At 51.4% G+C, this 16,029-nt stretch overlaps 1 protein-coding gene across 1 annotated transcript in view; it reads left to right on the forward strand.

Annotated features, from left to right (window-relative positions):
• Nucleotides 1-16,029, forward strand: part of LOC311197384 (syntaxin-binding protein 4-like) — a gene marked incomplete at its 5' end in the record, with an annotated part of 47,480 nt that overhangs the window by 19,525 nt on the left and 11,926 nt on the right. Inside the window, 6 exons of the mRNA XM_084271138.1 lie at nucleotides 6,287-6,372; nucleotides 7,095-7,215; nucleotides 10,477-10,618; nucleotides 11,210-11,316; nucleotides 12,412-12,565; nucleotides 14,131-14,203. Coding sequence (XP_084127264.1) covers nucleotides 6,287-6,372; nucleotides 7,095-7,215; nucleotides 10,477-10,618; nucleotides 11,210-11,316; nucleotides 12,412-12,565; nucleotides 14,131-14,203 — 683 coding nt within the window. The remainder of the gene's footprint in view (nucleotides 1-6,286; nucleotides 6,373-7,094; nucleotides 7,216-10,476; nucleotides 10,619-11,209; nucleotides 11,317-12,411; nucleotides 12,566-14,130; nucleotides 14,204-16,029) is intronic.

The raw sequence follows: 16,029 nt of genomic DNA on the forward strand, positions 1-16,029 counted from the left end.
ACCTGGAGAGCCCATGGGGTCCAACCCCCTGCCAAAGCAGCTCCCCAGCTCATATTGCACAGGTTGGCATCCCGATGGGTCTTGAACATCGCCAGAGATGGAGACTCCACACCCCCTGGGCAGCCTGTCCCAGGGCTGAGAGCAGAAAGCTCAGATTTAGAGCTGGACATGCTGGGTTTGGGTGACAGTTGGATCTGACTGGGTTTTTTTTTTCTCTGTGCTCATCTCTAGCTAATGAGGATAATTTTATTGCATACATCTAATTATTGTTTATTCATTCTCAGCCTGAAAGTTACAATAGTTCCTTGTTTCTGTGCGTTGCACAGATACCATCCTGGTCTTTCAGGTTTATCGCTGTGAGAACGCCCGCTCGCGCCGTGCTTCCTACAGCTGACATGATCAGATGCTAAACACGTCCCATCTCCACATGATGTGCAGAGTCATCTCTGTGGAAATGGGTTGCTGTGTGACACAGGCTGGCACTGGACTTGGTGCCCAGGCTGGTGTGAATGCAACTTTAACCCCCTTTTTTCCCTGCCAGCCCCCATGAGCAGTGGCTCAGCCCAGGGGTTTGTTCCTGGAAGGTGGTGTCAGGGCTGAGTCCTGCCAGCCTGGGACATCCCTGGGACACTGGCTGCTCCTTGGGGAGCAACACACATCCCTTTACACAGAAGCTGAGGTGTGTTTGTGTGTGTCGCTGTTCCCTAGGCATGTATGGAACAGCAATGCTGAGCAACTCATCATACTGCTGCTCGGCTCAGCCGGTGGAAATACTGCAGCCACTGCAAACTGTGAGCAAGAAAATCAGCTTTTGGGATGCTTTTGCAGTGCTTGGGGTTCAGGGTTCCCACTCACCTGCAGGCTTTGTTTTTTGAGGCACAGTATGAATTTCTCTGGTGTCATGGGCTCCTCTTCCCTCCCAGCTGGTGCAGAGCTGAGGTTTCCAGACGCTGTGCTCTCACGTAACCTTTGATGTAGGACTCCCTCTTTGTTCTCCCAAGAACAAAAGGGCAGGACAAAAAGGTATTATGAGATAAAACAGCAATATTCTGCAGGAAGATTGACCCCCTGCTGCTTAATCTGCAGCAAAGTCAGCCTACAGCTGGCTGCTGCTGGCCAGACCCATTATCCCACTCCATGTCGTGGGGTGGGCTGGAGCCTGTGTGGGTCTGAGATGTGTTGCAGGCATCCTCCAGTCCTCAAACATCTGTATGGTAATGGAAACGAGCTGGAGAAGGGATTGTTGGAATGAACTTTCCAGCTAGTACAACCCCACAATGTTTTTTTTAAATTTTAATTTCCTTTTAAAGAAAGGTGGTCATATTATTCCTGCAGACACTTGCAACCCAAAAGCTTTTAGTAAGGGTCAAAATTTAAATATTAAAGTCTCTTAGTGCTTGAAAACACAGAGCAAGACTTGCTGACATTCCTTCAACCTACCTGTTCATTAATCAGCCATGTTTGGGCATCGTCTCCCTGCTTGCAAACTCTTTCAAACACAGCACTGAGCACAAAATTAATTCTCAGGAGATTGACAGCAGAAGGTGCTCTGCTTGCTGCTGGAATAAGCATGTGCTTCAAGTTAGTCAGGTGTTTATGTCCTTGGGTTTGACAGTTCATCCCCAGTATGAACTGGGGCTTGTCATCCTGACCAACAAAGCAGGAGCCGTGGGACGGTGGTGCCTGACATAGCATTGAGTCACATCGTCCCTACAGCAAACAGCTGGGCTGGACCTGGGCTTGCAAAGCAATCCTGGGCTCAGAGCTTGTTGTTCAGGCTCCTGAGCAAATAATGATAAATACTCCTTTGTGCATGAACTTAGAGACATGAAAAAAACAACAACAAAAGATGCTCGGGTCAGATGTGCCTTGTGAGGGAGTTGGACAGCATGGGTTGGTGATGGGGTTTGCATTGTTTAGCAGGATTTAAAGAGTGTAAGAGCTGCTGGACTAGTTGCCTTTGCGTTGACTAAGAGTTGTTTTAGCTATTGTTTTAGGTCCATAACCTGGTCTGGGCTCTGATGGATTATTATCTAAGGGAAACGTAACAATGGCTGACCACAGAAACACCCAGCCCAAAACAAAAACCCAGCTGCTGATGGCTTGGTAACCACTGGAAATAATATGTTAGCTTCCAGCACGTTAGACCTGCTATTGCAATGGGTCATGGAGGGATAAGGCCATTGGTGTGGCGTTCCCAGTGAAATGGGAGGGTGAATCACCTACAGAAACATGGAGGGTTTACTGGGAAGTTGGAAAAATTCTGCTAAGGAAAGGTCCATCCAATGCTTAACCCAGGGGACCACAGAGCAGCAAGCTACTGCTATAGGATCCAAGTTCTCCTTCAACTTCTTCAGTGCTTTTACATCTATTTTGGGGCCTAATGCTAGGAAACTGCCTGTTAAAGTGGCTTTGTGGAAGGTGGGGGTCTGAACTAAGTAGTTGTCTTCTTTTTAAGGTCATGGGCTTAGTTGATAAAGAGCAGTGTTGGTGTGAGGTATTGGGCTTCACCAAGGTATTCCACTCAGTATTGTATGACACTTGGAGTTAAAATTAGCATTAAATGGAATGAATAAGGCATACATTTGATGACAATATTAGATAAGGCAGGCACTGCTCTTTGAAGCTTGTTAATGAGCTGGTTAATGGGAAGATGTAAATTACTGAGCATTTCCACCAGGAACCTAAGGAGAGCCGATGATTCATTCATCATTTAATATTGTTGACTCTAATCTAGCCAATAATATGTAACATCTGTCCCAGCAGATGACACAATGTCTGCTGGTGTGTAGAAGGAGTCTCCTCACTGAGGGAACTGCTGTGGCTGGCTTTCTGTAGATTTATGTCTTCAGCTTGTTTGACTGTCAAGTGTGAATGCTACTCACTTAAGGACAGGCTTTTCCTGTGGCTGTAGCAAGAAGGCACCTTTCCATGGGGATTCCTCCATGTCCTCAAAGTGGACATCTAATGCTGTTACCATGGCCCCAAAAGCAGCACTTCCAGGGTCTTTCCTCATTGCCTGGATACTTATTTAATGACACCTGTAAGAAATGAGTCATCCTTGAGACTTTTCTGCCAGAAAGGTTGGATTGATGCAAAAGTGTTGGGTTATGAAGTTAGAAGACTGCACAGCTGCAGAGGGACAGCATGCTCCTGGGAGACCCCCTGCCCAACCAGCCATCGTGGATGGGATGGGGACAGGAGGCTGATGCTTGAACAGGGCAGCCCCTTGCCCTGCCTCCTCATTGAAAAGGGTGTGAGAGGCTCATGGCAGCTCAAAGAAGGGTTAGAGAAACGATGAAGGAACCAAGTAAACACGGTTAATGGTGGTTCTTGATGGGATGTAAAAGCTCAAGGTGTTACGCTTGGGGAAGGAAGGTCATGAAGCAATTCACCTGTTGAGTACAGGTAGTTACAGCTCATCAAGGACTCAACACACTTGGGTAGTTATGTGGTGGTCAAACTCAACCTAGAAGGAAAGCATTAATGAAGACACTTGGGCACCAAGACAGCTTTCCAGGGGATGTTGTGGATGAGATTGCTTTGCAGAGAGGTGACATAGGAAGCAGGGGAGTTACCTTAAGACAGGAGGATGATGCTAAATGTTTGTGGGTTGTCATTTCTCCCTGTGTGTGAATATATCATCAAGCCCTTCTGACCCTTGTATCCATAAATTTAGCCCAAGCTGCTGGGGAGAGTGCAGGAGCCTGCACTACCCTAGCACACTTTGTCTGTGCAGATCTTCACTGAGGTGTTATGGTCCAAGAGTTTATTCTGTGATATTCATGGAGGATATTGCCATGGGCAGATTCAGAGAGTGGGATGCTGCTTTTTCATGTGCTCCAGAAGCCATCCCGTCTTTATCTCAGCAAGAGCTGGCAGCGAGCTGCCTTCTGTCTAGGAAAGGTGGAGAAAAACACCCAGAATTATCTACATCTAATTATTCTGGAAGATAATTGGGCCAAGCATTTTAGTTTTATGTTTGCATAGTTCCAGCTACTCCTGACAGTGTTTAATTTGTGTGGTGTGTTGGCTAAAATTCTGAGCTTTATAGCTGGGAGTGAAATGACTCCTGCTGATTGCTGGGAAGGGGAGTCTGTGCAGCTGGGAGTAAGGTGGGGAGGGCAAGGCAGGGCTACCACACTCATGTGCCCTCTCATAAAGGACAGTGCCCAGCACCAATGCCTTTCCCAGCATACATCCCTTCCCAGCCCCTCTTGGCTGCGTTCCCCTTGAACGCTTCATAGAATCACACAATGATCGGGCTTGGAAGGGATCTTGAAAGGTCATCCAGTCCAACCCCCCTGCCAGAGCAGCATCACGCAGATTAGTTCACACAGGAATGTGTCCAGGTGGGTTTTGAATGTCTCCAGACCTCTACAACCTCTCTGGGCAGCCTGTCCCAGGGCTCTGTCACCCACACAGGGACAGTTTTTTCTTATATTCACATGGAACCTCCTCTGCTCCAGCTTGGACCTGTGGCCCCTTGTCCTATCACTGCCATCCCTGAGAAGAGCCTGGCTCCATCCTCCTGACTCTCTTTACATATTTATAAACATTAATGAGGTCACCCCTCACTCTTCTCCAGGCTAAAGAGCCCCAGCTCCCTCAACCTCTCCTCATAAGGACGGGGTTCCACTCCATCACTTTGGTGGCCCTATATTTTCAAGTAGCTCCCTGTCCCTCTTGAACTGAGTGGCCCAGAACTGGCCCCAATATTCCAGAAGCAGTCTCACCAGGGCAGAGTACAGGGGGAGGAGAACCTCCCTACTAACCACCCCCCTTCTACCACACCCCAAGATGCTATTGGCCTTCTTGGCCAGGAGGGCACATTGTTGGTTATGGGCATCCTGCTGTCCCTAGGATCCCCAGGTCCCTTTCCCCTGTGCTGCTCTCCAATCTGGACTGGTACCTGGGGCTGTTCTTCCCCAGATGCCAGACCCAACACTTGCCCTTGTATTTCATTAAATTTCTCATGCTCAACTCTGCAGCCTGTTGAGCTCTGGTTGGATGGCAGCGCAGCCTTCTGGGGTGTCAGCCACTCCTCTCAGTTTTGTGTCATCAGCAAACTTGCTGACAGTGCACTCTATTCCTTCATCCAGCTTATTGACTAGTACTAGTCCCAGTACTGACCCTTGAGGGACCCCACTAGATATAGGCTTCCAGCCAGACTCTGTCCAATTGACCACAACTCTGACTTCTTTCCTTCAACCAGTTCACAACCCACCTTCACTACCTGGGCCTCCAGACCACACTTCCTCAGTGTAGCCACGAGGATGCTGTGGGAGATGGTGTCAAATGTTTGACTGAAATCAAGGTAAACCACATCCACTGTCCTACCATCATCTATCCACCTGGTTGTGTCTTCATAGAAGGCTATCAGGTTGGTCAAACATGATTTCCCCTTGGTGAAGCCATGCTGACTGCTCCTAATGGCCCTCTCTCTTATCCTTGATGTGCCTAGAGACTGCATCGAGGACAAGTTGCTCCATCACCTTTCCAGGGATGGAGGTGAGGCTGACCAGTCTGAAGTTACCTGGGACCTCCCTCTTGCTGTTTTTGAAGACTGGGGTGACCTCTGCTTTCCTCCAATCTTCAGGCCCCTCTCCTTTTCCCCATGACTTACCAAAGATGATGGAGAGTGGCCTAGCAATGACTTCCACCAGCTCCCTCAACACCTGCAGGTGCATCCCGTCTGGACCCATGGATTTCTGGATGTCCAGATTGCTTAACTGTTCCCTAACCCAGTCCTCATAGCCAAGGCAAGATCCTCTTTTATCCTGATGTCCTCTGGTCCCTCAGGGGTCTGGGGCTCCTGAGGACAGTCTCAGCAGTATAGACAAAGAGGGCATTCAGTAACTCCACCTTCTTAGTATCCTCTGTCACCAGGGCTCTTCCTCTAGCATTAGTTTTGTCTGCAATATATTGGATGAAGCCCCTTCTGTTGTCCTTGACCTTCCTTGCAAGGTTTAACCCCAAGGAGGCCTGAGCTTTCCTAGTTGCCTCCCTGCTTGCTTTGACAAGGGGCAGGGCAGGACCACACCAAAGTTCCCAGTCCATCACAGGAAGACTGTGCTGCCATGAGAGTGATAAATCAACCTTAGGCCTTGCATAACCTCTTGATAAGCAGGGGGGTTACACCCTTCTGCACAAGACAGCTCAGTCTGCTCCCCGTTGCTGGCAGGCGTTGGCCCTGCAGCCCTGGCACTAAGTCACTGCCATCACAAGCACCGTGGTGAGGAAGAGTTTGGAGCAGCAGATGACTATACTGTGTGTTTATTTCCAGGAGAGAGTTCTCTGAGCTGCTGGAGAAGTTTGGCTCCCAGAGCAATACGGGCTCAGCGCGGAGCTCACCGATCCTCCATGGTGGCAGTGAGTAGCTCAGCATACTTCTGGGGGGGAGGGGTAAACCAAAAACCCCTCTCTCTGCTGAGAAAGTTTTCTTGATCCCAACGTTATTTTGAAGGAGTTTTGATTTGAGTAGATGTTTGGGTGGAGGTTTGAAGGAAGAGAAGTCCTGCTCATCCTCATTGCAAGTACTTAGCACGCCCCTGGGTGCAGAGCAGCCAGTCTTGCTGACACAGAGCAAAGCAGTGGGAGAACTGAGTTGGGGTCTTGATTCCCAGGTGCCCAGACTGGGCTCAGCTGACATGCTGGGCAGGTAACCCCAGCAATGCCCATTTCTGTAGGTGCAGCTTTTTTCCTATGGATTTCAAAACACTTCAGCAATTGATAATTATTTTTCATTTGCAAATGGCAGAAGTGTAGTGCCCTGCAAGGAGGTTAACCTAGGCCAGGTGCCAGCACACCAAAGCAGGTATTCATGGGTAAAGAAGCCCTTTGCCTCTGCCTTGGCATCCCACCAGAAGGCTGCCAACCATTCCCACTGCAGCAGAGGGATGTAGGGCTGGCAGAGGGGTGACAGTCCCACGCTGCAGTTGTAACAGAAGACATTTCCTCTCCTTGACTTTCACCACCACGTGGCTTTTCCCCAAAAACTGGGCAAATAGTGTCAGCTGTCAGTAGTAGAGCAGAGGAGGGGGTGATGCTGGAGTATTTCTGTTCCCTGGACTGACTCTGACTCTGCTGTTCAGGCCGATACCTGGAGAGCACGTCCTCGGGCTCCTCCTCGCGCTCGCAGAGCCCGCTGCTGCTGAGCCCCGCCAGCTCCCACAGCCCCTTCCTCGGGAACCCGGCACAGCCCCCTCACGCACAGTACGTATGGGTCACCCAGGGCTGGCCCCACAGAGCCTGTCCCTGCTCGGTCAGGGGGACACCACTGAACACCTGGCTCTGTCGTAAGGGCAGCTGCAGTAAATACTCCCAGTGTCTGAGGAACTGCTTTGCTCATCCCTGCATCTCCTTTGCTGTTGTACCACCACAGTGGCCTTCTAGAAGTCCTTGTCATGCTGACAGCTTGACTCTTGCTGGGAAGCCTGTGTCCAAGAGCTGAGAAGCTTTCCCCTTGAGCACCCTGTTTGCAGCAGTTAGCCATACAGCTGCACCTCTTCCTCCTCTCTGACACGGGGTAGGGCTTACAGCCAGCTGTGAGGACCCTGCACATCACCTGTACAAACCATGTCAAATGTGAACAGGATGAAATTTAATAAGGCCAAGTGCAGAGTGCTGCACATGGGACATAGAACCCCCTGTAGCGCTACAGGCTGGGGGAGACTGGCTGGAGAGGTGTCAGGCAGAGAAGGACCTGGGGGTGTTGGGTGGCTGCAGGCTGAATATGAGCCAGCAGTGTGCCCAGGCAGCCAGGAAAGCCGATGGCATCCTGGCTTGTGTCAGAAATAGTGTGGCCAGTAGGTCTGGGGAGGGGATTGTGCCCCTGGACTGGGCACTGGTGAGGCTGCACCTCGAGTGCTGGGTCCAGTTCTGGGCTCCTCACCATCAGAAGGACATTGAGGTCCTGGAGCGAGTCCAGAGAAGGGCAACCAGGCTGGGGAAGGGGCTGGAGGGCAAATCCTCTGAGGAGCAGCTGAGGGAGCTGGGGGTGTTCAGCCTGGAGAAGAGGAGGCTGAGGGGAGACCTTCTCCCCACCTCCCCTGCCCTGCCAGGAGGGTGCAGAGAGGTGGGCGATGGTCTCTTCAGCCAGGGGACAGGAGCTGGGACAAGGGGCAATGGGCTCAAGCTGTGTCAGGGCAGGGTCAGAGCAGATGGGAGGGAAAAGTTCTTCCCTGGCAGAGTTGTCAGGGCCTGGCCCAGGCTGCCCAGGGAGGGGCTGAGTCCCCTTCCCTGGGTGTGTTTAACAGACGGGGAGATGAGGTGCTCAGGGATCTGGTTTAGCTTGGGATGGGAACGGTTGGACTGGATGATCTTAAAGGTCTTTTCCAACCTTGTTGATTCTGTGAGTATTTCTGTGAAGCCTGTGGTGCTTTCAGGAGGTGTTTGAGGAGCATGTTTTCTATTGCCCTGCTTCTGGCACGCTGACATCGTGCAACAAGAGCACAAACACTGCCCTCTTGATGCAAACACTCCTGACGCCCTTTCCTTTGGTGTCAACAGCAGGTGCCTGCAGACACCACATCCTTTTGTCTCCAGAGCATCTCCAGGAGCGTGTGTTTTCATGTGGTCATCTGTCCCTTTCATATTCAGCAGGGTCAGAGGTTTGCACAGGCAGAGCTTGTTTTTCTGTGGAGTCTCATGTCGGGGTGTTCAGGATTGCCCTTCTCAAGAGGGACAGCTCAAAGGGTGTTAACAGTCATGGAATTGGGACCATTCATCCCCAGGGCTTGCAGCTTCCCTTTCTTTGCCAGCATAAACAAGCCAAGTCGCTGGTAAAAAGAATCAGACCTCACTGCAGAGCCAGTAAATCCTCTTGCTAAATACCAGCTCTTCATTAGGGATTTCAGAGGACAAATATCTGGCACCAGAGGTTTAAGCTGCTTGCATGGCATGAGAGACCCTTACAGAGGAGAGGCCAGTTCATCTGTGTGGCAGCTGGTTTGGACAAGCTGGACATCCTTGATCTGCTGTTAACCCAGTCCAGGCTGAGGGAGGACCTGGCATGGTAGTCTCCTTACGTGGTGTTGCCCTGCTGTGCCATGTTCTGCCTGTCTCTGTGCCAGGCTGTGGTGCTCTCCTCCTGGGAGCAGCGTGAAATCACGGACCAGGCAGAGCCTTGGAGGTCTGCTGCAGAGGTGTATCTCCAGCCCTGTGCCACAGAGCCTTTTCCTAGATGTGGCTGCCACCCCTTACCCACCCTTTCCTCTCTGCAGGTTGTCCCCATACTGTCATCTCTCACTGCAATGTTACCTGAGGTCCTGACCCCCCACTGAGCAATGGGACCCAGACACCGCCCGGTCTCACCACAGACAGTGTCTGATACTCTGGTTTGAACAGAGGTTGATGCTCCATTTCATGACATCATTTTCTGAAACTGTTTCTTAGAGCAGTGATTTTATTCATCAGACCAAGACACACACTGCGTGGACACAGTCCCTTTCACCTGCAGAGCCAGCTGGCTCTCCTGGGAGGCTGCTGCCAGTTTTGGGGGGTGCTGTCCCCTCCTGCTCTGTAACTGGGGTGTCTGACCACTGAGGATGGCATTGCTGGGGAGCACGGGGCAGTTACATGCTGGTGTCCCTGGGAGGGATGGGACACACAGCTGTCATTGCATCTTAGGTTCTCACATCACACAAGGAGGACCAGGAGCTGCAGACCATTTGGTGAGTGGCTGCTGTGGAAATAGACTGAGAAGGCAACAAGCCAGCTGCACCCAGCCTTAGATTCCACCAAATCCTCCCACAAAACCACGCCCTTGCCACGCTGCCTGCTGGCCAGTGAGTGGTCAGGGAAACCTCTGCTCCCACAAACACTGCAGCTGCTGAACCTGCCTCTGGCACAGAGCCACCAGCTGTGGTCTGGTCTTGCTGGTCACAGGTTGGGTCCTGTCTAGCAGGCAGGTCCTTTGAGGGTAGGGACCATTGGAGTACACCCTTGTCTGGGCAAGTCATCTGTACCACTCCCACAGAAGTACCTCACAGTGTGGTGGGTATTGCTATAAAGCTGCTTAAGGGCTCATTTCTTTGGGCATCATGTAAGATTTTGGGTCCAAATCTCAGTTAACATGTAGTCAGCTGTGTATCCTGAGCTTCACTTTGACATTTGATAAGGGATGCTTAATAGTTGACCAACCTAAATTGCTCTCTGGTGACTCAGCTGGATTCAAACCATAACCACCCAACCCCTTGTGTGCTTTTTGGCTGTAAAAAACAAGAGTGCCAAATATATCCTGGTGGGATTATGCAAGCCAGTCATCTTCAAAATGCTGAACAGTACATCTGCTGAGAAACAGGAGTCCTCACTTCCTCTTTCCAAGGTTGGGTGGAAGAAAAGATGCAGGGGCAGGAAAGGCTGGGAGAAGTTAGAAGGATCATGAGCAGAAAGAAAACTGGTCGATTTGTTCAGTGACATGGGAAAAATAGACCAGATCACCTTGAATCACCTGCTAACATCTCTCCCTTGCAGCTACTCCATTGAATCAGGAATCCAGAGCATTTCCATAGCAAAATCCTCTGGCTTGGGGCTGACAATCAGTGGTGGATCCAACAGGCCTGATGGCCCCATGATTTATGTGCAAGAGCTTATGCCAGACGGTGACTGTTACAAGGTAAGTCAGTGGGGAGACCCTCAGTGACCCTTCTTAGCAGCTGTAGCTGTTCTGAAGCAGCTGTTCTAAGAATCATGGAATCATAGAATGGCATGGGTTGGAAGGGACCCCAAGGATCACAGAGCTCCAACCCCCCTGCCACAGGCAGGGACACCAACCTCCAGGCCTGGAGCTACACAAGGTTGCCCAGGGCCCCAGCCAACCTGGCCTTGAACACCCCCAGGGATGGGGCACCCACTCCCTCTCTGGGCAGCCTGTTCCAGCCCCTCGCCACTCTCTCTGTAATAAACTTCCCCCTAATATCTCATCTAAACCTCCCTCCTTCAGCTTCATTCCATCCCCCTTGTCCTGCCATTATCTACCCTTTGAACAAGCTGATTCCCTCCTGTTTCTCTGCTCCCTTCAGGGACTGGAAGGCTGCAATGAGGTCCCCCCACAGCCTTCTCTTCTCCAGGCTGAACAAGCCCAGCTCCCTCAGAACAAGTGAATAATGCATTTCACAGCCTGATGAGGATCAGTGCTGCAGGAGAAGGCTTTGGGCAGAGACACATTCCTTTCAGTGCTCTGACTTTATTCTTTTCTTTTGTCTAGGATGGTCGGCTCCGTCCTGGTGACCAACTGATTGCTATCAATAAAGATTCCTTGGTGGGTAGCACACATGAAGAGGCCAGAAAAATAATTGCAAAAGCCAAATTCAGGTAGGTTTATAATGTATTTCTTGTCATCATCATAGTGCTGTTGAGTCTTGGGAGAAAACCCTTTGCTCCTTCACACCATATCAATGTTTAGCTTCAAGAAGCATAAGGATGCTTTAAGATGGGCCTGATGGGTGATCATATAAGGAAATCTTGAGTGCGTGGATCATCTGCCTGGAGAGCTGTCAGGCAGAGAAGGACCTGGGGGTGTTGGATGACTGCAGGCTGAATATGAGCCAGCAGTGTGCCCAGGAAAGCCAATGGCATCCTGGCTTGTGTCAGAAATAGTGTGGCCAGTAGGTCTGGGGAGGGGATTGTGCCCCTGGACTGGGCACTGGTGAGGCTGCACCTCGAGGGCTGGGTCCAGTTCTGGGCTCCTCACCATAAGAAGGACACTGAGGTCCTGGAGTGAGTCCAGAGAAGGGCAACCAGGCTGGGGAAGGGGCTGGAGGGCAAATCTTCTGAGGAGCAGCTGAGGGAGCTGGGGGTGTTCAGCCTGGAGAAGAGGAGGCTGAGGGGAGACCTTCTCCCCACCTCCCCTGCCCTGCCAGGAGGGTGCAGAGAGGTGGGCGATGGTCTCTTCAGCCAGGGGACAAGAGATGGGACAAGGGGCAATGGGCTCAAGCTGTGCCAGGACAGGGTCAGAGCAGATGGGAGGGAAAAGTTCTTCCCTGGCAGAGTTGTCAGGGCCTGGCCCAGGCTGCCCAGGGAGGGGCTGAGTCCCCTTCCCTGGGTGTGTTTAACAGATGGGGAGATGAGGTGCTCAGGGATCTGGTTTAGCTCAGGATGGGAATGGTTGGACTTGGTGATCTTAAAGGTCTTTTCCAACCTTGTTGATTCTGTGATCCTGAAGTGTAATCCAGACCTTCCCAACCTTCTGGTTCTTGAGAATATCCCTGTTGCTGCCCAGCAGAGTTCTTCTGCAGGACTGAATTTCAAACCAGCAACTTGGCTGGTGGAGACCCAGACACACTGGTGCAGGCTGAGTGGCTTCAGTGAGATTGTCCCAGTGGAAGAACCATGGGCATGGAAGGTCTGCAAATTTAAGCTGCGCTTGTTAAATTGTGTTAATAAAATGTTCTGTCTTTGTTGTTTAAGACGTGAGGGAAGCACAGAAGTGGCCTTTATTCCTGGAAGGGGACGGTTACATCCTGGACTGTCAGTTCATAACAACAGCCCATCACCACCTCCAAAGGCTGTGGGAAACGGTGTGAGTTCCTGCAGGCTGAAGGTTCATGTGAGGTCCCCAGAGGTAGGTCCAAGTTCTTATCTAAGACCACAGACATCGGTCCTGCGATCTTTCTTTGATCAGAGAAGTCTTCTCAGGGACTCCATGGTAGTCCTTTGGACAGTGGAAAGTCTGTCAGGCTGATATGTGTAGCCCTGTTTTACAGCCTGGTATTTTAAATCTGAAATATTGTTTCTCCTGGCTTGGATTTGAGACAGCAAAGGATCTGTGGAGGTAATGAGAGGAGTTTCATCTCCAGGGCCTGCATTCAGACCTCTTTCAGAAGTCTCAGGTTTTAAAAAAACAAAACCCTTCTGTGCATAGCAACCTGCATCTCATCCAGCACCAGTCATAGGGCTGGAAGGGATCTCAGGAGTCAGTTTGATCTGGTCTCCTACCCAAAGGCAGGAAAAACTCTTTGTTCTTAAAGACCTCTGATGAGGATGAATCCACAGCGTTCCTAAGCAGCCCGTTTCTGTTCTTCACCAGCTTAATGATAAGCCAGGCTCATTCTTCCTGTGAAGCCTGGTTCCATGTTGTGCTCACAGAGACCAGTGCTCAAGCTGCACGTGGTGAGACGGGGTTTAACCACGCCACCCTCACGATAATTTAGGCCTGTGGCTGGATTACAGGCCTTTGTTGTTCCTCTCCTGGGCCAGTACAACGTCAGGTGTATGTTCTGCCCCCTTCCAAGTAAAGTTCCTTTAGAAGAGGCTGGCTGGCTGGGCCTTTCCAACAAGCATCATTCACCAAACATCTTTTTTCCAGACCCTGTGGAGAATGTAGACTTGCAAGAATGTCACAGACACGTTGCCTGTGGGTGTAGCAGGTGGAGACATGCTCATGAAAGTCAGCCTTAGCCCACAGACCTGTAGCTGAGTGGTATAGTTAGATGCTTCATCATCCAGCAGAAGGTGTGCTTGTGTAACCTATATAAAATCACATTGCTGGCTGAAATGAAATTTCTCCTTTCCTCACTTTGCTGCTAAAAGATGGAACTTGAAATGAGGTCTGGGCTTCCAAGTTAGGGAAGTGTGCTCAGGTGCCCCTGCTGCCTGTCTGTATGTCCTCAGCACCAGCCCTGTGCCCCTCTCCACATGGAAGTTCCCAGCCCTCTGACTCCCCTACACTTGTGCTTTCTGCCCTGGCTTTGAGGCAGGCTGGGTGCTGCTCTTGGGTTCCTGTCGTGTTCACTGTCATACATGTTTTAGGTAACTCACAGGACTGGCTGTGGCCAGATGTGGGGCCTCACTGGTAGGTTGGGTGCAGAGCTTTAGGGAGAACCTCTGGAGAAACAGCACAAGGTCAAATTCACCCTCAGCTCTCAATTGGTTGCATTAATGGCAAACTCCTTTTCCTGTGTGTGACCAGAGATCTCACAATGGCTCAGGACTGTGCCTGTGCCAGGGGCTCCCAGAGACACTCCTGGAGTCTCTTCTAGTCCATCTGCACAGAGGTGTATGTGGTGCCTTTGCTCTTCATGGGCCTCATGGGTTGCTCTCTCTTGAACACCTCTATCTCCTGCTCTTTATTTACACCAGCAGGTTCTGCTGAGCGACTGTCTGTGCCATTTTGTCTTGTTTTTCTAGAACAGACGTGAAAATCATTTCCCTGTGCCTTCTTTGTCACCAGACCTTTGCCCACCAGAGCTGACCATCTCAGGTAAGGGTCCTGCTGAACTGTTGGCTTTGCAGGGGTGGCAGACACAGCCTTGGCTCCTCCTGCTGAGGATGATGAAATCAGTTCTGCCTGGTGTTTATACTGCTGCAGTGGCATCTGACGGGGTGCTAGGAGAGAGGGAGCACAGCAGCTTGGCTTACTCACTGAGTATTAACTATGTTTGTCCAGAGTAGTAAAATTCAGAGGACCTGGGTGTCGTGGTGCATGAGAAACTTCCCATGAGCAGCAGTGGCTCTGGCAGCTCGGAAGGGTGATGGGATCCTGGGCTCCATCAGCAGAGGGGTGGCAGCAGGGACAGGGAGGGGATTGTCCCTCTCTGCTCTGCCCTCCCCAGCTGGAGTCCTGTGTCCAGAGCTGGGGCCCCAGTACAAGAAAGATGTGGGACTGTTGGAGAGGGGTCAGAGGAGCCATGGAGATGCTCAGAGGGCTGGAGCAGCTCCCCTACGGAGAGAGGCTGAGGGAGCTGGGCTGGTTCAGCCTGGAGAAGAGAAGGCTGTGGGGGGACCTCATTGCAGCCTTCCAGTCCCTGAAGGGAGCAGAGGGACAGGAGGGAATCAGCTTGTTCAAAGGGCAGAGACTGGCAGGACAAGGGGGATGGAGTGAAGCTGAAGGAGGGAAGGGTTAGATGAGATATTAGGGGGAAGTTTTTTACGGAGAGAGTGGTGAGGGGCTGGAAGGGGCTGCCCAGAGAGGGGGTGGGTGCCCCATCCCTGGGGGTGTTCAAGGCCAGGTTGGATGGGGCCCTGGGCAACCTTGTGTAGCTCCAGGCCTGGAGGTTGGTGTCCCTGCCTGTGGCAGGGGGTTGGAGCTCTGTGATCCTTGGGGTCCCTTCCAACCCAGATCAGTCTATGATTCTATGACTAAGGTACTCACAGGAGACAGCTTCTTCCACTCTCAGCCTGAGGTTCATTTGAGGCAAAGGTCATGCCAAACTTGCACACGTGCCAAACCTGGTCTTATTGCAGGCAACACTCCCTTCTGATGGAAACAGGTGGTCCTTGGAGACACGGTATAAAAAAGCCAATTAATGATAGTTGTGATGTACACAGCAGCTCTGGGCGTTATCCAGGCAGTAAGGATGCCCTCAGTTGGTCAAACTGGGAAACGGCGTGTGGATGTGACCAAGGCAGGTTTCTCTCTACACCCAAGCTTTGCTTTTTGTTCACTTTTCCATGCTGTGTTTTCTCTCCATGCTCTGAGTCCTCTCCCTCTTGCCCTTTGGGGCGGGACCTGCTCCATTCCCTGACAGGATGGCAGCACCAGGGGCAGAACTCAAATCACCCTGCAGCTTCACTGGTCCCTTAGGGATGGCAGGAAACCTCAATACCCCAAGATCCAGTGGCCAGGGAGGTGACCTCTAGCAAGATAACCCATATCCCTATGATATAAAGGTCACTCCTGCCCTGAGGAAAAGATGGGCTTTCCCTAGCGATACCCCAGCAAGTGCTGCTGTTGTTCTCACAGCAGCAAGCTTGACAAGCCCTTCCTTCCCCTGTGCTGCTGAGGCACTGGCACTGCTCACAAATCCCTGTGCCATGTTGTAATTTCCCTCTGGAAGGCTGTGAGCTAGCACTGCAAGGTAAACTGTGTTTAGTCTGTTCTTGGGATTAGTGGGAGCGACAGGGAGCAGACGGTGCTGGGCTGGGTGTGCGTCAGCGCTCTGCTCCCAGGGATGCCTGGCTCACCTTGGGCAAGCTCAGCAGCCACCAGCCATCCCCTTCCACATGCTGCTCTGCAGAGACCCCTTGGTCTGTTCTCCCTGTCCCGAGCATCCTGCTGCCTTGATCTCATGTAGGCTCTTAGGTGGC

The sequence above is a fragment of the Gallinula chloropus genome (assembly GCF_964237585.1).
Source record: "Gallinula chloropus genome assembly, chromosome: 15".
Taxonomy (NCBI): domain Eukaryota; kingdom Metazoa; phylum Chordata; class Aves; order Gruiformes; family Rallidae; genus Gallinula; species Gallinula chloropus.